General features: G+C 40.8%; 1 protein-coding gene across 1 annotated transcript in view; it reads left to right on the top strand.

Annotated features, from left to right (window-relative positions):
- ryr2b (ryanodine receptor 2b (cardiac)) overlaps positions 1–24,890 on the top strand; it is a 79,613-nt gene that overhangs the window by 37,485 nt on the left and 17,238 nt on the right. The window contains exons 59-88 of the mRNA XM_078787273.1: positions 906–1,029; positions 1,289–1,404; positions 2,434–2,510; positions 4,250–4,371; positions 4,524–4,573; positions 4,674–4,734; positions 7,157–7,404; positions 7,721–7,802; positions 8,856–8,986; positions 9,060–9,380; positions 9,460–9,697; positions 10,931–11,018; positions 11,112–11,195; positions 11,267–11,428; positions 13,196–13,303; positions 14,500–14,612; positions 16,344–16,440; positions 16,579–16,709; positions 18,723–18,774; positions 18,847–18,894; positions 18,963–19,062; positions 19,157–19,236; positions 19,446–19,522; positions 19,600–19,673; positions 19,792–19,872; positions 21,447–21,535; positions 21,627–21,755; positions 21,852–21,956; positions 23,072–23,153; positions 23,228–24,420. Of these exons, the coding sequence (XP_078643399.1) occupies positions 906–1,029; positions 1,289–1,404; positions 2,434–2,510; positions 4,250–4,371; positions 4,524–4,573; positions 4,674–4,734; positions 7,157–7,404; positions 7,721–7,802; positions 8,856–8,986; positions 9,060–9,380; positions 9,460–9,697; positions 10,931–11,018; positions 11,112–11,195; positions 11,267–11,428; positions 13,196–13,303; positions 14,500–14,612; positions 16,344–16,440; positions 16,579–16,709; positions 18,723–18,774; positions 18,847–18,894; positions 18,963–19,062; positions 19,157–19,236; positions 19,446–19,522; positions 19,600–19,673; positions 19,792–19,872; positions 21,447–21,535; positions 21,627–21,755; positions 21,852–21,956; positions 23,072–23,153; positions 23,228–24,420 (4,463 nt within the window). The remainder of the gene's footprint in view (positions 1–905; positions 1,030–1,288; positions 1,405–2,433; positions 2,511–4,249; positions 4,372–4,523; positions 4,574–4,673; positions 4,735–7,156; positions 7,405–7,720; positions 7,803–8,855; positions 8,987–9,059; positions 9,381–9,459; positions 9,698–10,930; positions 11,019–11,111; positions 11,196–11,266; positions 11,429–13,195; positions 13,304–14,499; positions 14,613–16,343; positions 16,441–16,578; positions 16,710–18,722; positions 18,775–18,846; positions 18,895–18,962; positions 19,063–19,156; positions 19,237–19,445; positions 19,523–19,599; positions 19,674–19,791; positions 19,873–21,446; positions 21,536–21,626; positions 21,756–21,851; positions 21,957–23,071; positions 23,154–23,227; positions 24,421–24,890) is intronic.

Genomic DNA, 24,890 nt, shown 5'->3' with positions numbered 1-24,890 from the left:
AATAACACATTTAGAGAAGAATTAGTTTTCCTTTATTAGAAATGGAATATTTTTGTAGTGCGAGCATAGAAAACATCTTTACAGCTTCCTGAACATATTTTTAAAACATTATTAGAGCCCTCCAGGCATGACATAACATCCCTATAGTCACCTATAGTACAGTTTTTTTTCCTTTTTCTTTTCCTTTTCTTTTCCTTTTCTTTTCTTTTCTTTTCCTTTTCTTTTCTTTTCTTTTCTTTCTTTTTCTTTTCTTTCCTTTTCTTTTCTGTTTTCATTCCCTTTTCCTTTCTTTTCTTTTTTTCATTCCCTTTCCCTTTTCCTTTCTTTTCTTTTTTTCATTCCCTTTCCCTTTTTCTTTCTTTTCTTTTTTTCATTCCCTTTCCCTTTTCCTTTCTTTTCTTTTTTTTTCATTCCCTTTCCCTTTTCCTTTTCCTTTTCCTTTTATTTTCCTTTTCTTTTCTTTTCTTTTGAGTTTGCATGTTCTCCCTGTGTATATGAATATAAATGGTATGAATGTGAGCGAAAACTACTTCTCCTCCCATCTTGTGTGGAAGTGGTACATTTTTGGATTCTTACTTGAGCGGCGCTAACCATTATGTTTGTGACGTTTCTTCATGTGCTCCCCGTGCGTGCGTGGGTTTTCTCCAGGTACTCCGCTTCCCCCCCACATTCCAAAAACATCCATCGGTGACTCAAAATTTTCCATAGGTATGAATGTGGGTGGGAATGGTTGTTTGTCTATACTGTATGTACCCTGCGATTGGCCAATAATAAGCGACCAATTAAATATTTAAACAAGTCAAATGGACTATTTATAAAAAAACCACTTCCTGGTTCACAAATCAGCTGAATGGCGGCTATGCCGGCATCCATTATACTGCGGTTGACTCTGTGTGTGTCCTCAGGGGGGAGTCGGCACGCGATCCTTGTCCCATACGACACTCTGACTGCAAAGGAAAAAGCCAAATTCCGACAAAGAGCCCAGGACGTGCTCAAGTTCCTTCAGCTCAACGGATACACAGTGTGGAGGTGAGGACAATGAAAGATATCTTCCTCTCTTTTTTACTCCACAAATCACTCACTGGAACTTAAGGGTGTTTGGTGCACGTCCTTAGGGGACTGGGGGGGGGACAAGAATGTATTTTAAGTGCAACCCACAAATGTTATTTACACTTCCATGGCTGTATATTGTCCTCAATATTTACATTCCTTTGCCTTGTTTGGCTCACTGCACTGTGTCCGAGTTGCAGCGTCGCAATTCCTGATGTTTTTTTACATCACTCTGCAGGGATCGCAAAAAAGTGGATGTCGATTTCCCAGCCACCGCTAACTCTTTTGGCTACACTCTCCTCCAACGCCTGCTCCTTTACACCGAGGACGCCCAGGAGCACATGCGGGAGCTGGGTAACGTTTTCAATAAAAAAAAAAAATAAAAAAAAGTGATATGTCTGTGACAATATTGGCAAAATATGACGACACCACAGCATCTGCATGATGTAAGTTTTTTTTTTTTTTTTGCATGTGGGACTGAGCTATGCGCACTCACAGTTCATCAGTTGACTATGAATGCTGAGCGACTCTCTGCATTCTCCCGCCTCGGGCTCGTTTTGGATTTGACATTATTTGAAATAGACTTTCTGAAGTGCAAAAACATTATTATTATTATTATTAAATTTTGGACATAATGTCATTTTGCAGTTTTTGCATATATCAGAGGTGTCCAAAACCTTTCCAACGAGGGCCACATACTGAAAATGAAAAGATGCAAGGGCCACAACACACATTTGTTTGTCATACTATTGCAGATTAAAAAAAAATCTTTAATATTTCAACTCATTTCTGCTAAAATGACATTACTGTACCTCATAATATTATTGTTATTCTTAGAAAATGTGACTTTTTTCTAGTTAGAATTTAAAGAATGCAACTCAATACAATATTTAACAATATATATTGATTAATGAGTCAATATATTGTATATTATATATACACAATATATAATATAATACAATATATAAACAATATTTTGACTTTATTTTTATGAAATTACTGCTGCTTTTTGACTATTTTTGTTGTTTTTTTCAAACTATTTCATTATTATTCTTGTAAACTTTCTTCTCCTAACTAAGGCTTTATCCCCATACATTTTAATTTTATTATTATTACTATTATTATTATTATTATTATTATTCTCGTAACACTAACTTTTTCCACAGCCTAATTTCCCATTTAATTTTTATAATACTGTATCTCTACTGTCTTTTTAACATATAAGTCAACATTATGCAACTAAAATGATGTCATATTACAATATTTTCTCATTAGATTAGAACTTGTTTTCTTAATATTTTAACTTTATTCTTGTAAAATTACTGCTGATTTTTCCTTTTTTGCTTGTATATATTTATTTAAATTAACATGACTTGTCCGCAGAGGTGACGCAAGCCAGAGGCCAGACTTCTAAAGGAGAGAGAGCGTCGCACCAGCAACCTGTTCAGTTTTTCCTCAAGGTTTGCTCATCACATCAAGACCATTTCCACCATCCACTATGCGGTCTTTATCATTGACGCAGAGCCTGTAGTTAAGATTTCCAACTCCGTCATCTAATTAGTTTTGTTAAATGGTTGCTACGGGTAACGCCTTCCCTGAAAAATCCTTTGTGGCCGCGTAATTTATTTAGCCATTTAAGAAATCCATGTGGGCGTGTCGATTGCTATCATGACATCGATTAAAGCTTCCCACGCACTTCTGCCGCCGCGGAGGCGGCGAATGGAAAGAGATATTTTTGCATTGACGAGGGAAGGGGGGGGCACATCGAGTCCCACCCAGTCATGCCTCACATGGAACACGCTACGATTACCACAACCATGCATGACTCCGTGTCACATTTAGTCATTCATTCATGACTAAATGAATACATTTTAAGGGACTTTGAGAGTGAACAGCCCATCACAGGACACATACAGTATAAAGAAACCATTCACACTTATGAATAATATTGTCCAGTTCTGCGTGTTTTGGTATGTGGGAGGAAGTGGGTTAGCTGTAACGGATACCGGCAGAGAGGGCTGTATGAGTCAACTTCACACGCTTTTTGCTCAATAGACCCTGGTTCGATTTCCAAGTGTGTGTAGGGGTGACCCAGTCGGGTTCAATTTCAAAATGTTGTTACGTTTTTGGCTTTCTTTGTGAATTTCTGGTAATAATAATAATAATAATAATAATAATAATAATCTTCTAGTCAGAAATTCCCTTTCCCATACTGTCAATGCCTCCTTTTTTTATAGGTTATGCCTCCTTCTTGCTTTTTCTGCAGCTGTGGGATAATACATACTCACCTTTCTTTCTTTGAGAGCTTCTTCTCTGCAAATAAAGGAATTGGTTAAGCAAGGTGTGACCCCTACTGTTGCGTGGGGTCATGCTGGACCCAATAATGCCGTGACTGCTTCACGGTGGTGCCGATGTAATACGCATTCTGCATACAATGTCATATAGTACTAGACGTACGTAAGCGGTTGCTGACTTGGGTATAAAAAAGATGTGTTGTAGGGGGCTGCATTTTGTGCCAATACACACCATTTAAGACAGCTGGGATAGGCTCCAGCACCCCCGCGACCCTCGTCAGGATAAGCGGTAGAAAATGAATGAATAACTTTCCAGGTGTATACATCATGTTGTGTTGCAATGAATGTATACATTGTGTAACGGTGACACAATGTTTTTGTTGATAATATAATATAATATAATATAATATAATATAATATAATATAATATAATATAATATAATATAATATAATATAATATAATATAATATAATATAATATAATATAATATAATATAATATAATATAATACAATATAATCATGTATATTATAAATATTAAATATAAAAAAATATTATATTAAAATAAAATTTTTATGTATATATATTAATATATAGAATAGAATATTATATTATATAATTCTATTCTATGATATATATATCATATCATGAACTGTTAGTTGATATATGATATATCGTATTGTATCGTATGATTATATCATATATTATATTATATTTAAGGCAGTGTTTCTCCATTAGCTGTCCCATTCTGGGTGGGTTGTGGACAACAAGTCAAAAATTACATGAACATATTTAATGTAATTTTCTGAAGTCTATTATGATTTTTAAAATATAGTTTAATTGACATCTTCTTCCTGGGTATATGCAAATATTAATTAAAAGACAGTGTATTTATTTCTTTTCACAGGTCATCCTTCCTCTTTTGGGAGAATACGTGAGAAGCCAGCAGCTCTATTTCCTGTCTGCGTCGTCCTACTCTGACACCAGCGGTAGCCATGCCTCCAAAAAGGAGAAAGAAATGATTGCAAGGTGTGTGTCAGCCCCTTCCACAAATGGATCATAATGTTCACACACATTATTTAACATTGATGTATTCCTGCTTCCTGTTTGCATCGTTATTGAATAATCATTGTCATATTGTCCCGTGCGTCTTCATGACCTGTCTTTCTTCTCACATGCAGCCTCTTTTGTAAGCTTGTGGCTCTAGTAAGACACAGACTCTTTCTTTTTGGTAAGAAAAATGTAGGAAAAAATAAGCTTTATTGTATCTTCCAGTTCATATGTTCTGCATGTGTGTACACTTTTGATATAATCTGTTGTTTTATTTCCAGGAAATGAAACCTCAGCCGTCACAAGCTGCCTCCATGTTCTGGCCCGAGCGTTGGATGCCAGGTAGCTAGGTGGCACTCATGTCACATTGCTCCTCGGTAATTGATTCTGTCAGTCTCTCATGAGTGTCTCATCAAACGACGGCGGCGAGTTCACTGATCCACTTAAAAGACCGAGTCCACCTAAATGCTAATATCAAAAAGGCGACACCTCTGAAGCAAATGATTGATTTTTGTCAGCTCACCTGCTTTAAGCATAAAAGAGACGCTGGTGTCCTTTCAGCTGAGCTCATTTGCTTCGGTTCCATTAGCATACGTACGCCTGGCAAAGGCGTGGACTTGCACGTCTTGACTCGATACTCGCTTGCTCCCACTTTTCTATATTACTATTGTTTGAGATGACTTGTGGATGAGTGGTTAGCATGTTGGCCACGCAGTCAGGAGATCGGGAACACCTGGCTTTGCATCTCTGTGTGGAGTTTGCGTGTTCTCCCTGTGCGTGCTTGGGCTTTCTCTCAGGTTATTAATATTAGTACGAGTGATTGTCTGTCTATATGTGCACTGTGATTGGATGGCCACCAGTCCAGGGTGTACACCGCCTCTCGTCAGAAGTGAGCTGGGATAGGCTCCAGCATATTCCCGCAACCGTAACGACGATAAGTGGCATAGAAAATGGATGGGTGGATGGTTCACTTGTTTGTGTTATAGGACCAAAGGTTGCACAGTAAAGAACATGCGGCATTGAATACATTGGTTATGGTTATTATTTTAAAGAAATATTATGGGAACACAGTCCAAATATTAGAAGAAGAACATGTAGTATGAAGATTCATTCATTCATTTTCTACCGCTTTTTCCTCACGAGGGTCGCGGGGGTGCTGGAGCCTATCCCAGCTGTTTTCGGGCGAGAGGCGGGGTACACCCTGGACTGGGGGCCAGCCAATCACAGGGCACATATAGACAAACAACCATTCACACTCACATTCATACCTATGGACAATTTGGAGTGGCCAATTAACCTAGCATGTTTTTGGAATGTGGGAGGAAACCGGAGTACCCGGAGAAAACCCACACATGCACGGGGAGAACATGCAAACTCCACACAGAGATGGCCGAGGGTGGAATTGAATCCAGGTCTTCTAGCTGTGAGGTCTCGCCCGCCGTGCAGCCCTGGTTATGTTTATATTCTGCTATTTCCACCATCTTAATCGAGACACACAGCCACCCTACAGAGCCTAGGTTCTGTTTAAGGTTTCTTCCCCAGGGGGAGTTTTCCCCCTCGCCTATGACGCTTGCTAATGTGGGGTTCAGCAGGTTCTTTGAAATGTATGAGGAGTGTGTTCCTAGACCTGTTCCTTATGGAAAGTACCTTGAGATAAGTAATTCTGTGAATCGCCACTCTATAATTAGCATTAGCTTGACTTAAATTTCACAAAAAGCTTCAGAAATAGACTTTTAAAGAACGCCGTAGTCACAGACACACACACACAGAACAGTCGCAAGAGACAGCACTTCTTTTGCATAGACCAGGGGTCAGCAACCCGCAACTCCAGAGCCGCACGTGGCTCTTCAGCTTCTTTGTTGTGGCTCCCTTTGCAATGCTTGAAAATTTTTAAACACCCGATTGGGGAAAATACACGTCTCTGTAATGTGTTTTAAAAAATCCAACTTTGTGTGAGACCATGAATGCATCCTGACTGAGTTTTGACTGATTGCATGAGCACAGGTAAACATAAAGGAAAATAAGTAATACTTTTATAAAGATATTTGACATTTTAAAAACAGCTGCATGGGCGCCAGAGTACACAAATCAGGTAAGTTTACAGTAGTTTACACATTTATGTAATTTTATCTCCAATAATGATAATAATAAAAAATTTAAACAATAAATAAAAATAAAAATAAAAATAAAAATAAAAATAAAAATAAAAATAAAAATAAAAATAAAAATAAAAATAAAAATAAAAATAAAAATAAAAAAAATAGTAAGACAGTAGAGAAAAAGAAATAAAAATAGAGTTGAGTAAAAACAGAGTAAAAGATGCATTAAAATACAATATCCAAACATTCATTCAGAGCTAAAACAAGGCTAAAAGCGGGGCGGGGCGCAGCAAGAGTACTAGCAAGAGTACTAGCAAGAGTACTAGCAAGAGTACTACCAACTCGTCTTTTCTTATCTGAACTACCACCAAATTCCCCCAACGTTGTTTCAAACGTATGTTTTGCGGCTCCAGGCTATTTTTCTTTAGTGGCCAAGGGGGTAAAATGGCTCTTTTCATAGTAAAGGTTGCCGACCCCTGGCTCAGACAAACACCGGTCTCTGTTTTTGGTCTGTGAAGGGTACATATTTCAGGTCAAGGTGTTGCTCTTGTTTGGTGCACAGCAGAATTTGGATGATCGCGTTTACAATTCAGCAAACGCACCAGAGTTCCCTTTAATAGAACCAAACGAACCCTAAATGACGTATGTTTGTCCTCTCTCAACAGGACATTAACGACGTCCGCTCCAGAGTCCATCCAGGCGTCCCTGCATTCTTTTTTCGAGACAGCTGCCTCCGACCTGCAGACGACGGTGGAAAACCTCTCGGTGACCTTGGTCTCGCTGCCTCAGTGTCGGAGCCAACAGGCGAGGGGGGTTGCCAGGGTTCTCGGCTTCACGACCTCGGTCCTGCTCCCCACTCTCACGTCCCTTTTTCAGCATCTTGGCAGTCAAAAATACGGGATTGACCTATTGGGTAAGAGGAGAAAGAAGGTTTTATTAATTGGTACAGGTGTTAAATCACTGTAAAAATCTGATATATCAAGCGTCTGGTTTGCATACCCTTTGAAGTCAGCTTCCATCAAGTCATGGCCGCCGAGCAGCAGCAGCACCAGCAGTCTATTGCCTATTTCACTAATACAGTGACCTTCCCAGGGATCATCCATTTCCTGCATCAGCAGCCGTCTCGCTACTCTATTTGTCTTGTGATTGTATACTCTCACCTTTCCCTCTGTGTGTGTGTGTCCTTGACTGTCTCTTATAAGGATTTAAGTGTCACCCCCTTTTCCCAGTGGGAAGCGTGCAGGTGTCCTGTTACAGGATCCTCAACAGCCTCTACTCGCTTGGCACCAGCAGCAGCATCTGCATGGAGGGGTAATGCCTTGTTATGTATGCACGGCACTGATAAGAAAATGCTAAAATACAAGCTAATGGTGAATTATAGATAAAACACTCATGCAATCATGGGGGGTGGTTTTGTTTCGAGATGCTTAATCTGATATTGCCCGGTGAACCGATACCGTTATCAACCTATACCGACTAATGTATAATTAGTAAGGAAATCAAACAATGCACAACGATGAGCGAATTCAAGAAACAATACAAGCAGTTGATGATGAGTCTTGAACCAGTCATGATGTGCTATATATATATCACTATATTGACGGTCATTGTAAGGTCATATCACCTCGTACTTTGGTACGTGATAAAAAAATATATATATAAATTATTTAAAATTTTTTAAAAATTATACATTTTTTTAAAAAAATTATATATTTTTTTATAAAACAGTTATAAAAATTATAAAAAAATAATAGAATATTTTTTTACTATACTAGGAAAGCAGGAAGTGAACAAATGTAACAGTTACTGATTGTAAAAGTACCAGATGGAGGGGTAGGATTAAATAAGCTTCTTCCTACTCCTTTTGGACATGTGGAACTGTGAACTGATTACGTGACAAAAATTAAAAATGTGAAAAATTATTTAAAAAATTTGAAAAAATATTTAAAAAAAAATAAAAAATTATTTTAAAAAATAAAAAATTATTTAAAAAATTTGAAAAATTATAAAAAACATAAAAAAATTATAAAATATATATTTATGAAATTAAACCATTACCAATGTCAGGTCACATATTGTGTAATGAATGAACACATTGTGATGCTACTGGTTGCATTTGGCAAATAAGCATTAGACAATATGTAGATTAAAGAAAAACTACCAAAACATGGTGATGATGATGATAATATCAGTTTATTTTATTGCTAATAAAGCGTTTTGTAGCAAAGTTGCATTTCCAGTCTCACCTCTCGTTAGTATGCTTCCACGCCTGACAGACAAATATACTAGACCTACTAGAAGATACTAGAAGATAAACTGGTTTATTTAGTGTTGTACTTGTGTAAGTATGCATGTTTCCCTTAGGCAGAGGCCAGCAGCCGGTGCTTGTTTAGCAGCGCTGACCGGGTCTTTTCCTGTATGTTTCCTGGAGCCGTTCATCAATCAAAACAACCCTCACTCCATCTACAACACCATGACTGCTCCTGAAAGAGACGGTAATCAATGAAAACGCTTTAACAACCATTTCCTGTTTATTTTTGAATGAATGGCATTTTCTTCTACTACTAGATTTAGGACTGCCGGTTCATGTGGAGGAAATGTGCCCCCTCCTCCCCTCGCTGGACCAAGCAATGGAAGAGGTGGAAGCTCTGGCGGAAGCCGGTGCTGCCGCCCAGCAAGCCCACTACACCCACGTCACAGATGTCACCCTGCCAATGTTGTGCGCTTACATGTCCCGTTGGTGGCGCTGGGGGCCCGAGGCCCAACCACACGGGGCGCTGTGCACATCCGTCACTCCTCAGCATGCCAGCGAGCTGCTGGGACACATTCTGCGAATCGTTCACAACCACGTGGGTGCGAGGCATTGTGATTGGATGAAACGGCTAGCAGGTACACAACACAACATCATGTATAATATAACATATTATATTTTGGTTTTCAACAAGTCATTTTGAGTCCTATATCTCAGTTTTTTCCCAGCCTATCATCTGCCAAGGTCAACCTGAGCTGCTGAGGAGCCACTTCCTTCCTCTGATGGATAAGTTGAGGAAGAGGGCAGAACACATTTTGATGGAGGAGGAGCGCATGAAAGCAGAAGGCTGCGGTGCGTCTGAAGCAGAGCTACAGATACAGGAAAGGTTTACAGTGCTGGTGCGAGACCTCTACGCCTTCTATCCTCTCCTCATCCCCTTTGTGGACTCGAAGCGGTAAGATTTTGCACCCACGGAGGATGACAATGTGCAATGAATGCATATTTGAAAGAGGACTTGATCACATTGTGAAGCTTAAAGCTCCCGTTTTGTAGTATTTCTCACGGAACTGAAATAAGTTTCAGTTAAAAAAAAAAATAAATAAAAATAAATAAATAATAATAATTAAACAAATAATTAATTTTTAAAAAATTGTATCAGAAAGGCAGAAAATGAATGGGTATTTCTCATGGAACTGAAATAAGTTGCAGTTAAAAAAAAAACAAATAATTAATTTTTAAAAATTGTATCAGAAAGACAGGAAGTGAATAGTATTTCCCACAGAACCGAAATAAGTTTTAGTTAAAATAAAATTGTAATAATAATAATTTAACAAATAATATATATTTTTTAATTGTATCAGAAAGGCAGGAATTAAATAGGTATTTCTCACAGAACTTAAATAAGTTTCAGTTAAAAAAAACAACAAAAAAAATAAAATAATAATAATGAAACAAATAATTACTTTTTTTAAAGTTGTATCGGAAAGGCAGGAAGTGAATAGTATTTCTCACGGAACTGAAATAAGTTTCAGTTAAAAAAAAAATAAATAAAAATAAAAAATTGTAATATTAATAAATAAGCACAATTATTTTTTTTACGAATTGTATCAGAAAGGCAAGAAGTGAACAAATGTAACAGTTACTGATTGTAAAAGTACCAGATGGAGGGGTAGGATTTAATAAGCTTTGCTTCTTCCTACTCCTTTTGGACATGTGGAACTGTGAACTGATTATGTGATGCATTCAATTGCAATCTGATGCATGTTCAAATGAAATTAAACCATTACCATTACCAAGTTTCAGACGTCCCACAATAGTGTGTTGGTCAAAAGTGCCTTTAGTAAGCGTTACTAGAAACACACCCTTTTGTGTGCCTGTAGCTTTAATGCTAATGAGCTTGTCTCTGACAGACTGTGTCTCCAAGAAGCACCAAGAACTCCTCTCAAAAGTAAAGTGCAAACAATTGAGGGAGATGATGGATTTTTCTCACATTCGGTGCTCATAAACAAGCTGCAAGGACACATAGACCATCATTAAAAAATCACTTTTGCATAATTTGAACTTGCTTGACAGTGAAAAATATGAGATGTTCCAAGATGTTTTTAATGTACAAAAAGAGAAAAGCCATATTGCGCTTGACAGATGTGATTTCTGTTTCTGATGTGCTTTTTTGGCAAACCCGTTTCAGGAGCAGTTGGCATCGGGAGACAAACCCTGATGCTGAGCAACTGTTCAGCATGGTGGCGGAGGTCTTTATATTCTGGGCCAAATCTCATGTGAGGTTGCCAGATATGGTTTCAACCTTGTCACTCTTACTTCAGCTAGGGATCCTGTTGTCAAAACTAACTTGGATCTTTGTCATGTGATAGAATTTCAAATGGGAGGAACAAAACTACGTGGTCCAAAACGAAATCAACAATTTGGCTTTTTTGGTCAACAGCGACACGTCAAAGGTAAGTCGCGGTTCATTCGCAGACGTCATGCATGAAGCAGTCAAAGTAATATGATACTATCTTATCCTCAGCTCGACTACGAGAAGAGTGCCATGAAGAAGAAGGGTGATCGTTATTCCGTACACACCTCCCTCATTGTGGCTTCCGTGAAACGACTGCTTCCCGTGGGACTCAGGGTTTGTTTTCCCGGCGACCAAAGCGTCATCTTCTTGGCTAAAAGCGCTTTTGCTGAGGTTGGTTGGAAATGTGGATGTAACGGAGAGTGGTTTCTGCTTTGGGAAGCATTCTTAATGGATCGGTTAAAAAGGAAAACAAACTAGCATTACGGAGAATCGGGAAGAAAACATCCATTGGAGCGCTGTGGAATCCTCGCAGTGGTGTGTTGCATTTGCATTTAAATCATCAAATGGGGGAATGTGGCTCGCCTCCTCATGTATAAAAAAAAAAAAAAAAAGCATGAAATGAGACACACTAGACCATGCGTGTCCGTACTTTATCCTCTTAGGGCGGCCCGCAGAATTATGGAAGAACGCAGGGTGCCAATTGTTTTTGTTTACTAAGAATTTATATTTTCTACTGTTGGCTCGTAACCCTTTAAAGCAGGGGTCTCAAACTCAATTTACCTGGGGGCCACTGGAGCTAGGGTCTGGGCAAGGCTGGGCCGCATCGGGTCCCCCCCCCCCATTTATTAAAAACAGAAAAATATACAAACTTTTTCAGTGCTTTGGTTCCGATTTTCTACAATAAAAGCTCTGATAAAACATTCCACTGTTCTCAAATATCTTAATTTTTATTTTTCTGCACAAAATAAGATGAAAAATAAATAAACAAATCAAGAATAAAGAAAATCAATCAATCAGTAATAAATAAATATAATAATAATAATAAAACGGCAAATAATAAAAACTTAAGAAACCACATATAGTTGGTGGGTAGACAAATTATTTTTTTCAGATTAAAATGAACAAAGCATTATTAGAGCCCTGTAGCCATGACAAAACACGACTATAGTCACATTTATACTTTTTTTTATTTACAACATATTGCGCAACTGCAGGGTCTTGAGACACATGCTAACTCGCAAACTAGAGAGCTAGCGACCTAAACGGTAGCCTTCAAGTTATTTCCTTTAAATTTAAATAGCCAAAAACGTACCACTTCCACACGGATCGGGAGGATAACTATTAACAGTTATTTAACCTTTAACATGAACATTAATCAAACATAATATTTTTTTCTGGGTACATGATACCATACAGCATCCATATCAAACATTAAACTTTCATATCAAGGCGGGGGCCTCAAACTAGTGTCCTGCGGGCCACATTTGGCCCGCGGGCCGCGTGTTTGAGACCCCTGCTTTAAAGCTTGAATTTTTATTAGGGATCGACCGATATGTTTTTTTTCCGGCCGATACCGATACCGATTTTTTTTCCATCACCCTGAGACGATTTTGCTTGGGATTTTCCACGGAGTCTGTATTCCATTTCTTTCCACAGAAGTACCCTGAAGATGAGATTCGAGACCGTGTGTGTAAATACCTTCTACATTCCCACAGTCAGGTATCGGTCATGGTCATTGGTTTTTGTTTTATTGTGCTGCACACTTTGCCTCCAAAAGCCCACTCCCTCCCCCGCCCCCTGAGAGCGCTGTCTTTTGGAATGGGGTGCATGTTTACCTGCATACTGCTGACATCCTGCGTGCTCACTGACATGCCTGAGTGGCTGCGTTTTTTTTAATTTAACCAACAAGAGTGCGGTTAATGAAGACCGTAGACTTGGTCTTGTACCCTGTAAAATCCATTCGTCCCTCGAGCTGTGAGTGGGTTGTGACACATTCACACAATATTACAATGACTGAATGCACATACACATTCATTCATGCCTTGTTTACCTTTCCCTCAATTCACCCAGCAGCTTATTTAATAGTGTTTTCCAGTGGTTGGAATTGGACAAACCTGCAGCAGAGTAAACACTTGTCATTGTTTCTGTCCTTTTAAGTCTTCCTCAAGCCTCCAACGAGAGACCTTCAAGCCTGACGACACAAGCGAAACATGCTCTACTGAACATATCCTGGGTATCGCACGGGTGCTCTATTACCTTGATCAGGTAAACTCAGTTTGACTGGAAATAGATGCCTATATGTGATATATTATGGGCCTGCAAGATGTGCCTGGGAGGCAGATGGACCTGCAGGCAACCACCTGTTTGACCTGCTACCTTCAGGCAGGCGGTACACGTCACACAAAACCCAACAAAGTGTAGAAAAACTGCCTCTCGCCCGAAGACAGCTGGGATAGGCTCCAGCACCCTCATGACCCTTGTGAGGAGAAGCAGTAGAAAATGAATGAATGAATAACCAAGAGATTTTACAAAAACCAAGACATATTTTTGACAATAACTTTAGTCACCAAAACCAGAGTGGATGAAAACTGCCTCATGCCCGAAGACAGCTGGGATAGGCTCCAGCACCCCCGCAACCCTTGTGAAGAGAAGCGGTAGAAAATGAATGAATAAAAAACCAAGACATATTTTTGACAATAACTTTAGTCACCAAAACCAGAGTGTATGAAAACTGCCTCTCGCTCAAAGACAGCTGGGATAGGCTCCAGCACCCCCGCGACCCTCGTGAGGAGAAGCGCTAGAAAATGAATGAATAAATTGAATGAATGAATAACCAAGAGATTGTATGAAAACCAAGACATATTTTTGACAATAACTTTAGTCACCAAAACCAGAGTGTATGAAAACTGCTTCATGCCCGAAGACAGCTGGGATAGGCTCCAGCACCCTCGTGAGGAGAAGCGCTAGAAAATGAATGAATGAATGAATAGTTAAAATGTAAACAATAACGCTGGATACAGTGATGATGAAAATAATGATGATGCTCCAGTAAGGAGGAACCATGAATAACTGAGTGTCTGTTTTCCTGCTAATATTTCTTTAACATGAAATTATACAATTGCGAGTGAGAGTGATTGAATTTGACCTTTGGATTGGCGCATGAACCTGGATTTGTTCCAAAATATCCAGCAATATATGCTTAAGTCACAACAACAATCAACCTTCAGTGCTACCGCTTTTCTTATCTTTGCCACGCTTCAATTTGGAAATGACTGCGCCGGGAACGTGCCCTGATTCCAGAACCGCAGTAGATATGACATTGTGGAGAAAGCTACACATGCAGTAGCAGACGAATGACGAATGCATGAATGGAAATGCCATTACTGCAAGCCCCGAGGTCGGTGCTTCTTAATTTGAAACCCGGCTTGTTGCCCTTAATCTATCTTTGATTGCGTGTTCAGGTGGAACATCCCCACAAACATAAAAAGGCCTCAGGTCATAAAGTCTTGTCCAAGCAGAGGAAACAAGCAGTGGTTGCTTGCCTACGGATGGCCCCCTTATACAACCTCCCCAGGTACGCATGCACCATGATTTGTTTTTAAACAGGCTAATATTGAAACATGATAGCTTACCAACCACAACCATCGGCTTCAGGAACAGCTTTTACACAACAGCTGTGTCCTTGTTGAACTCTGACCCCCATTGACCCCCCTCCCTCTCCGCTACTCTCACCCCCCTGCTGTTGAACTCTGCCCCCCCCACTCTATCTATCTATCTATCTATCTACCCATCTACCCTTTTTTCCTTCTTCTTCTTTTCTTTCTTCTTTCTTTCCTTCTTTCCTTCTTTCTTTCTTTCTTTCCTTCCTTCCTCCCTTCCTTCCTTGCTTCCTTTCTTCCTTTCTTCCTTTCTTCCTTTCTTCCTTTCTTCCTTTCTTCCTTTCTTCCTTCTTTCCTTCTTTCTTTCTTTCTTTCTTTCCTTCCTTCCTCCCTTCCTTCCTTCCTTTCTTCCTTTCTTCCTTTCTTCCTTTCTTCCTTTCTTCCTTTCTTCCTTTCTTCCTTTCTTCCTTTCCTTCCTTCCTTCTTTCCTTCTTTCCTTTCTTCCTTCCTTCTTTCCTTTCTTCCTTCCTTCTTTCCTTTCTTCCTTCCTTCTTTCCTTCTTCTTCCCTTCTACTTACTACTTCTTTCCTTCTTTCCTTCTTTCCTTCTTTCCTTCTTTCCTTCTTTCCTTCTTTCCTTCTTTTCTTCTTTCCTTCTTTCCTTCTTTTCTTCTTTCCTTCTTCTCCTTTCTTCCTTCCTTCTTTCCTTCTTCTTCCCTTCTACTTACTACTTCTTTCCTTCTTTTCTTCTTTTCTTCTTTTCTTCTTTTCTTCTTTTCTTCTTTCCTTCTTTCCTTCTTTCCTTCTTTCCTTTTACTTACTACTTTTTTACTTCTCCTCCTTTCCTTCTTTCCTTTTACTTACTACTTTTTTACTTCTTTCCTTCTTTCCTTTTACCTACTACTTTTTTACTTCTCCTCCTTTCCTTCTTTCCTTTTACTTACTACTTTTTTACTTCTTTCCTTCTACTTACTACTTCTTTACTTCTACTTCTTTCCCTCTTTCCCTTTTTCCCTCTTTCCCTCTTTCCCTCTTTCCGTCTTTCCTTCTTTCCTTCTTTCCTTCTTTCCTTCATTCCTTCTTTCCTTCTTTCCATCTTTCCTTTTACTTACTACTTCTTTACTTCTCCTACTTCTTTCCTTCTTTCCTTCTTTCCTTCTTTCCTTCTTTTCTTCTTTTCTACTTTACTTCTTTACTTCTTTACTTCTTTACTTCTTTACTTCTACTTACTACTTCTTTACTTCTCCTTCTTTCCTTCTTTCCTTCTTTCCTTCTTTCCTTCTTTCCTTCTTTCCTTCTTTCATTCTTTCATTCTTTCCTTCCAGTCATATTATTATTATTTATTATTATACGGGAGCCAGGCAATGACATATCTATATATCTATCCATCCATCCATCCATCCATCCATTCAACCATCCATCCATCCATCCATCCATTCAACCATCCATCCATCCATCCATCCATTCAACCATCCATCCATCCATCCATCCATCCATCCATCCATCCAACCAACCAACAATAAAGTTGAATCTAATCTAATCTAAAAAATAATAATAACATGACTTTGCAGGAAGCGCCATGTCCTTTTTGGCAAACTCTAAAAGATTATTTTTCTGTTTATTTTAAACATTCTTAATCTGCTGTTTGCATATTCATGATTCCAAATGGAAATATGCCGGTCTTGTGTTTGCGCTCCGGTTTCCCAGACACAGAGCCGTCAACCTGTTCCTCCAAGGCTACACTAAATCCTGGATATCAGCTGAGGACGACACTTTGGAGGAGAAACTGGTGGAGGATTTATCTGTGAGTGGTACAGAAGTGCGTGTTGAACATGCTATTACATGCCTTATATGCAGTTCATGTCGCTGGCAGGGAACTTGACATATGATGCTGCATGCAGCGACAACACACTTTATCACCTAAAAGTTGTTGTTTTAGCAGAAGCAGGGAGTGATGGAGCTGGGTGGAGGCAGCGGAGACGAGGGGAGGGATGCGGCCGAGGGCGCCAAGCTCATCGATCCCCTCCTACAGCTCATCACGCTCTTCAGTCGAAGTGCTTTGACAGAAAGAAGGTGTGGTCATGATCTCTCCGTCTACCTATTTGACTGTTACGGGGGTAACTGTACGCCATCTTCACAGTTTAGATTGCGTCTCAGTTTGAAAGTCACGATTTGGTTTAATTTCGGGAACGGCAAGGGAACTAAATGCAGAACATCAAATGGATTCGCTTTTTGTAAACAAAAGACGACTAACTGCACACATGGCGGCACACATTCATTAAAAACAATCCTTCACGGAGACTTGAGTCACCAGCGGATGGATGCTTTGTTTGGGTGCTCGACTCCGCTGAATGATATGCAAGGACGCAATGTTTGGCCGTACGATAACCAAGACATTGTACCAAAACCAAGGTATATTTTATAACTTTAGTATAGTATAGTAATAACTTTAGTCACCAAAACCAGAGTGTATGAAAACTGCCTCTTGCCCGAAGACAACTGGGATAGGCTCCAGCACCCTCGCGACCCTTGTGAGGACAAGCAGTAGAAAATGAATGAATGAATGAATGAATAACCAAGAGATTGTACGAAAATGGAGACAAATTTTTGCAATAACTTTAGTCACTATGAATGTGAGTGTGAATGGTTGTTTGTCTATATGTGCCCTGTGATTGGCTGGCCACCAGTCCAGGGTGTACCCCGCCTCTCGCCCAAAGACAGCTGGGATAGGCTCCCTCGCGACCCTTGTGAGGAAAAGCGATAAAAATGAATGAATGAATAAACAAGAGATTGTACGAAAACCGAGACATATTTTTGACAATAACTATAGTCACCAAAACCAAAGTGTATGAAAACTGCCTCTCGTCCAAAGACAGCTGGGATAGGCTCCAGCACCCCCACGACTCTCGTGAGGAGAAGCGGTTGAAAATGAATGAATGAATAACCAAGAGATTGTACGAAAACCGAGGCATATTTTATAACTTTAGTATAGTATAGTAATAACTTTAGTCAACAAAACCAGAGTGTATGAAAACTGCCTCTCACCCGAAGACAGCTGGGATAGGCTCCAGCACCCCCCTGCGACGCTTGTGAGGAGAAGCGGTAGAAAATGAATGAATGAATAACCAAGAGATTGTACGAAAACAGAGGCATATTTGATAACTTTAGTCACCAAAACCAGAGTGTATGAAAACTGCCTCTCGTCCGAAGACAGCTGGGATAGGCTCCCGCACCCCCGCGACCCTCGTGTGGAGAAGCCGTTAAAAATTAATGAATGAAAAACCAAGACATATTTTTGACAATAACTTTAGTCACCAAAACCAGAGTGTATGAAAACTGCCTCTCGCTCAAATACAGCTGGGATAGGCTCCAGCACTCCTGCGACCCTCGTGAGGAGAAGCAGTAGAAACTGAATGAATGAATAACCAAGAGATTGTACGAAAACCGAGACATATTTTTGACAATAACTATAGTCACCAAAACCAAAGTGTATGAAAACTGCCTCTCGTCCAAAGACAGCTGGCATAGGCTCCAGCACCCCCACGACTCTCGTGAGGAGAAGCGGTTGAAAATGAATGAATGAATAACCAAGAGATTGTACGAAAACAGAGGCATATTTTATAACTTTAGTCACCAAAACCAGAGTGGATGAAAACGGCCTCTCGCCCAAAGACAGCTGGGATAGGCTCCAGCACCTCCGCGACCCTTGTGAGGATAAGCTGTAGAAAATTAATGAATGAATAACCAAGAGATTGTACGAAAACCGAGGCAAATTTTATAACTTTAGTATAGTATAGTAATAATCTTAGTTACCAAAACCAGACTGTATGAAAACTGCCTCTCCCCCAAAGACAGCTGGGATAGGCTCCAGCATACCCGCGAAAATGTTCCCCACCTCTAGTAAACAATGGCTGCACACCACATTTTTCTCATACGCTTGTTGACATATTTCACTGAAAAGGCTTTATCGACAGAAAAGGGTTTTCAAGCTCTGGTTTCTCCACGACTGTTATGTACTGTATTGGCTTACGGAGTTAATCTCCTGTCCCTCACTGAATTTCTTCTTTTCTTCTCTCTTCTTCTAAGTGACCTTGGAATCGACTGGCTCTACGTGTCCTACGTGGAGATAATGGCCAAGGTAAACACAGTAAGGTGTGTATTCAGCTTCCCTTGGTCGTCTGTCTTTCCGTCACCATGTTTGCCCTCACAGAGCTGCCACAGGGACGATGATGAGCAACAGGAGCTGGAGAGTTTTGAAGTCAGTCTTTCTTCTTGTTGAACCGCTGACTTTTATTGCGGTGGAGTGAAAGAGTCTTTGTGTTTCAGGAGAAGGAGATGGACAAACAGAAGCTTCTCTACCAGCAGGCCAGGTTGCATCTTCGTGGAGCTTCAGAGATGGTCCTGCAAAGCATTAGTGCCAGCAAAGGTACTATAGTGTTTTTTTTTTATATATCTTGGTAAAATGTCATTTTTTTTTAAGCCATATGTTGTCTGATTGTGACGATTTTACATCTCATCAGGGACAATGGGCTCCATGATTGCGCCAACACTCAAGATGGGCATCGCTGTTCTCAACGGAGGGAATGCTGCTGTTCAGCAGGTGCATTGTCACAAAAGTTTTTCTTCTGACAGTTAGTGTGTGAACTTCATGAAAAAGATGATGATGAAGCGGTGTGGGAATAACGTTCCTGCCACAGTCTTACCTCCAAATTTAGTGTCTTCCCACAGACAAGCCGGCATATTGCTGGTAATCGTGACAGATGAAGCGTAACACCCTCCCCTAATGAGACCTTGCCTCGTTTTGAATAGAAAATGCTGGATTATCTCAGACAACGACGTGAGGTGGGCTTCTTTCAGAGCATGGCTGCACTCATGCAGTCGTGTAGGTGGGTCACTGCAGTCAGTCGGAGAGGCGGGTGGACATCATTTGGTGCCAAAGCTTTAATTGTTTTGTGTGTTGCAGTGTGCTGGATTTGAACGCTTTCGAGCGGCAGAACAAAGCTGAAGGATTAGGCATGGCCACGGACGAGAGCTCAGGTAAAATCATAGTGGACATTTTTTTTTAAATGGTCACCAGCCGTTTTCCATTTTAATGCAGTGTTGCCCAGTCAATTATTAGCCTTCAACTTCATCTTTTTGATTTCTTTCCCCACAGGAGAGAAGGTGATGCCTGATGAACAGCTAACCTGTGACCTATTCCGCTTTCTACAGCTGCTCTGTGAAGGACACAACGCGGGTGATTGGCTCTCCAATGCCAAATTTTAATGAGCGCTTAAATTCAACTAAATTCAGCAAAAGTGCTGTTGGTCTTTTTTACTATACACCACTTCTTGATCATTCTTTTTGCCATCTTAAAACAGCAACAACGTTTACTCACACTTTCACATCGGCTATGCAATTACAATAGCAGTGGTTCAGTGGTGGAGTAAAACAATGAAACAATAATTACTGCTGTAAAAAATACAGTACCAGCAACAGCAAAGTTAAAGTGACACTTTTAACAGCGGAATCAATGTTTGTTTATATTCCTGTCTGTAAAACATACTGCTAATATGAATGCACTAGCAGGTAGGCTAATACGCTAATACAGCTGCTGCTTGCGTGCGAGCGTCCATGCTGTTTTACTAGTATTTGTCCGTATTCAATACAATAGACAAAATAATTATGGCGCATTCAAAGCATCTGGGAAACAGCATATGGGGTGAAGTTGAACACATTTTTTTTTTTAAGTTGAACATTAATAAAATGGCGCTTGCATCGGATTTTACCGATACCCACAAAGGCATCAAGATGAATCTAGATTTCACCGGTCAAGTGCATCCATAATGATGGTGCATTCAATGCACCTGGGGAACAGCATATAGGGTGAAGTTGAATTTTTTTTTTTTTTTTTTAAGTTGAACATTAATAAAACGGCGCTTGCATCGGATTTTACCGATACCCACAAAGGCATCAAGATGAATCTAGATTTCACCGGTCAAGTGCATCCATAATGATGGTGCATTCAATGCACCTGGGGAACAGCATATAGGGTGAAGTTGAACTTTTTTTTTTTTTTTTTAAGTTGAACATTAATAAAACGGCGCTTGCATCGGATTTTACCGATACCCACAAAGGCATCAAGATGAATCTAGATTTCACCGGTCAAGTGCATCCATAATGATGGTGCATTCAATGCACCTGGGGAACAGAATATAGGGTGAAGTTGAACTTTTTTTTTTTTTTTTTTAAGTTGAACATTAATAAAACGGCGCTTTCATCGGATTTTACCGATACCCACAAAGGCATCAAGATGAATCTAGATTTCACCGGTCAAGTGCATCCATAATGATGGTGCATTCAGTGCACCTGGGAAACAGCATATGGGGTGAAGTTGAACATTTTTTTTTTTTTAAGTTAAACATTAATAAAACGAAGCTTGCATCAGATTTTACCGATACCCACAAACGCATCGAGATGAATCTGGATTTCACCCGTCAATTTCATCCATAATGATGGTGCATTCAATGCACCTGGGGAATAGCATATGGGGTGAAGTTGAACATTTTATTTATTTTTTTTTGAAGTTGAACATTAATAAAACGCTGCTTGCATCGGATTTTACAGATACCCACAAACGCACCCTTAGTGTCCACCACTAGTTTTATGTATTACTGTTTTATTTAGCACAGCCTCACACCAAACATTATAAAAGAAAATTAGCATCCCACAGAAATTAATAAAAAACAACTTAAACATTGAATGTGGCCTGGTGGTTAGCATATTTAATATCAACAATATCACCATATCTACTGTCTTGTCATGTGTTAGATTTCCAGAATTACTTGCGAACACAGACGGGCAACAACACAACTGTCAACATGATCATCTCCACTGTGGATTATCTGCTAAGAATCCAGGTAAGCCCGTGTTTCCTCCACCTTGTACGTGTTCAAAGAAAACGTTTAAGATAACACTTTAATCTCCATTTTTCTTCATTCGCTTCTTTAGGAGTCCATCAGTGACTTCTACTGGTACTACTCAGGCAAGGACGCGATCGATGCACAAGGCCAACGCAACTTCTCCAAGGCTATCAAAGTGGCCAAGCAGGTCTTCAACACGCTCACCGAGTACATACAGGTTGTTGGCGTTGCATTTCTGCAAGGATTCCTGACATCGGTGTAGTCATTCATAATGCAGCAGCTCACCCTGTAGCTGTGTTGTGTTTACTTGCAGGGCCCGTGTACTGGAAACCAGCAGAGCCTGGCTCACAGTCGCCTGTGGGATGCCGTGGTAGGATTCCTTCACGTCTTTGCACATATGCAAATGAAGCTCTCCCAGGTGTGTAGAGTCGCTGATTGGTATCCTCTGACAAAAAAAACGACCTTCCTTGTGCGGCTCTGGATATTTAAAGGTCTCCTGTTATGCAAACGTGACTTTTTAATGATGTTCTAACACTAATATATGTGCCTACATGTCCTGTTTTTTTTTTTTAAATATCATGGTTGTCGGCTGCACGGCTCACAGCTAGGAGACCCGAGTTCAATCCCACTCTCGGTCATCTCTAGGTGCATGCGTGGGTTTTCTCCGAGTACTCCGTTTTCCTCCCGCATTCCAAAAACATGCTAGGTTAATTGGCGACTCCAAATTGTCCGTAGGTATGAATGTGAGTGTGAATGGTTGTTTGTCTATATGTGCCCTGTGATTGGCTGGCCACCAGTCCAGGGTGTACACCGCCTTTTGCCCGAAAACAGCTGGGATAGGCGCTGGAGCCTATCCCAGCAACCCTCGTGAGGAAAAGCGGGAGAAAATGAATGAATGAATGAATAAATCCTGGTTTTCGGCTACACAGCGGTCGAGTGGTTAGCACGCAGACCTCACAGCTAGGAGACCCGAGTTCAATTCCACCCTCGGTCATCTCTATGTGGAATTTGCATGTTCTCCCCTGTTTTTTCCGGGTACTCCGGTTTCCTCCCATATTCCAAAAAACATGTGACTCCAAATTGTCCATAGGTATGAATGTGAGTGTGAATGGTTGTTTGTCTATATGTGCCCTGTGATTGGCTGGCCACCAGTCCAGGGTGTACCCCGCCGTTAGCGGTAGAAAATGAATGAACAAATTCTTTGTTTTTCATTCACTTTCATTTTTCAACAGCCAGAAATGAGGGATTACTGTACTCAAACGAAGTGTCTTTGTCTTGAGACAAAGAGACTGGGTGGAGGCGGGGCTGTTAGCATACACACAGAGTGCAGAAGAGTATAACGTAGTACAAATTAAATTAGTAGATTGCTATATATTGTCATATGTGTTTAATATTTTTTCATTGTACCTTTCTTTCTATGTCACTTATGGTTACTAGGGTATGCAAAACACTTCCAATACTCTTATTTAAAGTTTAATTTGTAGAAAATAGTATAATATGGTTCCTTTGTATTACAATTCTTTATCCTTGCAGGATTCAAAGCACATTGAGCTCCTCAAGGAGCTCATGGACTTACAAAAGGATATGGTTGTGTTCTTGCTTTCCATGCTAGAAGGTATGCTTTCAGCGAATACAGCATTCATAATCATGAATGGGTGAATATTAAAAATAGATTTCGTATTCGCTCAGGCAACGTCGTCAATGGAACCATCGGGAAACAGATGGTGGACATGCTGGTGGAATCGTCCAGCAACGTGGAAATGATCCTGAAGTTTTTTGACACGTTCCTCAAGCTGAAAGACCTGACGTCCTCTGACACCTTTCGAGACTACGACCCCGATCGCAAGGGCCGCATTGCCAGGAAGGACTTCCAGAAAGCCATGGAGATCTCCAAGCGGTTCTCACAAGCTGAGACTCATTTCCTCCTCTCGTGCGTTGAGACTGATGATAAGGAAATCCTGGATTACGAGGTTTTTGTGGATCGCTTCCATGAGCCGGCCAAAGACATCGGCTTCAGCGTCGCCGTTCTGCTCACCAATTTGGCCGAACACATGCCCAACGATTTAAGGCTGAGGGCGTTCTTGGAGCTTGCTGAGTGCGTCTTGACTTACTTCCAGCCCCATTTAGGCCGCATTGAAATCCTTGGCAGCGGCAAGCGAATGGAGCGCGTGTACTTCGAGATCAGCGAATCCAGCCGCACGCAGTGGGAGAAGCCGCAAGTGAAGGAGTCCAAGAGGCAGTTCATTTTCGATGTGGTCAACGAAGGCGGGGAAAAGGAGAAAATGGAGATGTTTGTCAACTTCTGTGAGGACACTATTTTTGAAATGCAGCTAGCGGCGCAGATCTCTGGCTCTGACAGCGGAGAGCGACATGTTGGCGAAGAGGAGGAGGCGTACGGATGGCGTTTTTTGCCGCCGTCTCTGAGGGCTGTCATGAAGATGACCATGAAAGATGCCCTCTTATCATCTGCTGTGCTACTCAGATTCGTTCTATCCACGGCGCTCCGATGCGTTTGCGTCGTAGTTAACAACATCCTTCATGTGCTCTACATCGCTTTTATTAATGGCGGGCTCATAGAAGGAGCCAAAAGCATGACCATCGCCGACCTGTTGGGTGGCGTTCTCGAACCGACACTTGATGAGGTCACAGAGGCAACAAGCATCGTGGAGCAGCTGAGGCGGCACTCTGCCTCTTTCGCCCTGCGGAGACGCGGCGGGCAGGAGGCAGCTGTGACCTCCGCCAGGGAGATGGATGTACTGTCAGACATATTTGGCCTCAAAGTGAGGAAAGATGGAGGTCGATACAGGCTCTCAACGCAAGACATCGCCAGCAGTCACACTGACCTGTTTGTCCCGGCTGACACTGCGTTCCTTGAGGGGACGGTAAGCCATCTTGTGAATTGTAGACCTCCAAAAATATTGATTTATTCAGGTTGTTTGTGCTAGCATTTCTATTACAGTGTAGTCAAACCCGCCACAGATTATTTTTTTTGCCAAAAATGTGATTCATAAAATATTGCACGAAACATTCATTAATTCATTCATTTTCTACCGCTTATCCTCACAAGGGCCGCGGGTGTGCTGGAGCCTATCCCAGCTGTCTTCGGGCGAGAGGCGGGGTACACCCTGGACTGGTGGCCAGCCAATCACAGGGCACATATAGACAAACAACCATTCACACTCACATTCATACCTATGGACAATTTGGAGTCGCTAATTAACCTAGCATGTTTTTGGAATGTGGGAGGAAACCGGAGTACCCGGAGAAAACCCACGCATGCACAGGGAGAACATGCAAACTCCACACAGAGATGGTGGGATTGAACTCGAGTCTCCTAGCTGTGAGGTCTGCG

Source organism: Doryrhamphus excisus, linkage group LG20 (assembly GCF_037039965.1).
Source record: "Doryrhamphus excisus strain RoL-2023G ecotype Guam linkage group LG20, RoL_Dexc_Guam_v1.1, whole genome shotgun sequence".
Taxonomy (NCBI): domain Eukaryota; kingdom Metazoa; phylum Chordata; class Actinopteri; order Syngnathiformes; family Syngnathidae; genus Doryrhamphus; species Doryrhamphus excisus.
Note: the sequence above shows the minus strand (reverse complement) of the source record. Positions and strands in the feature narration are given on the sequence as shown.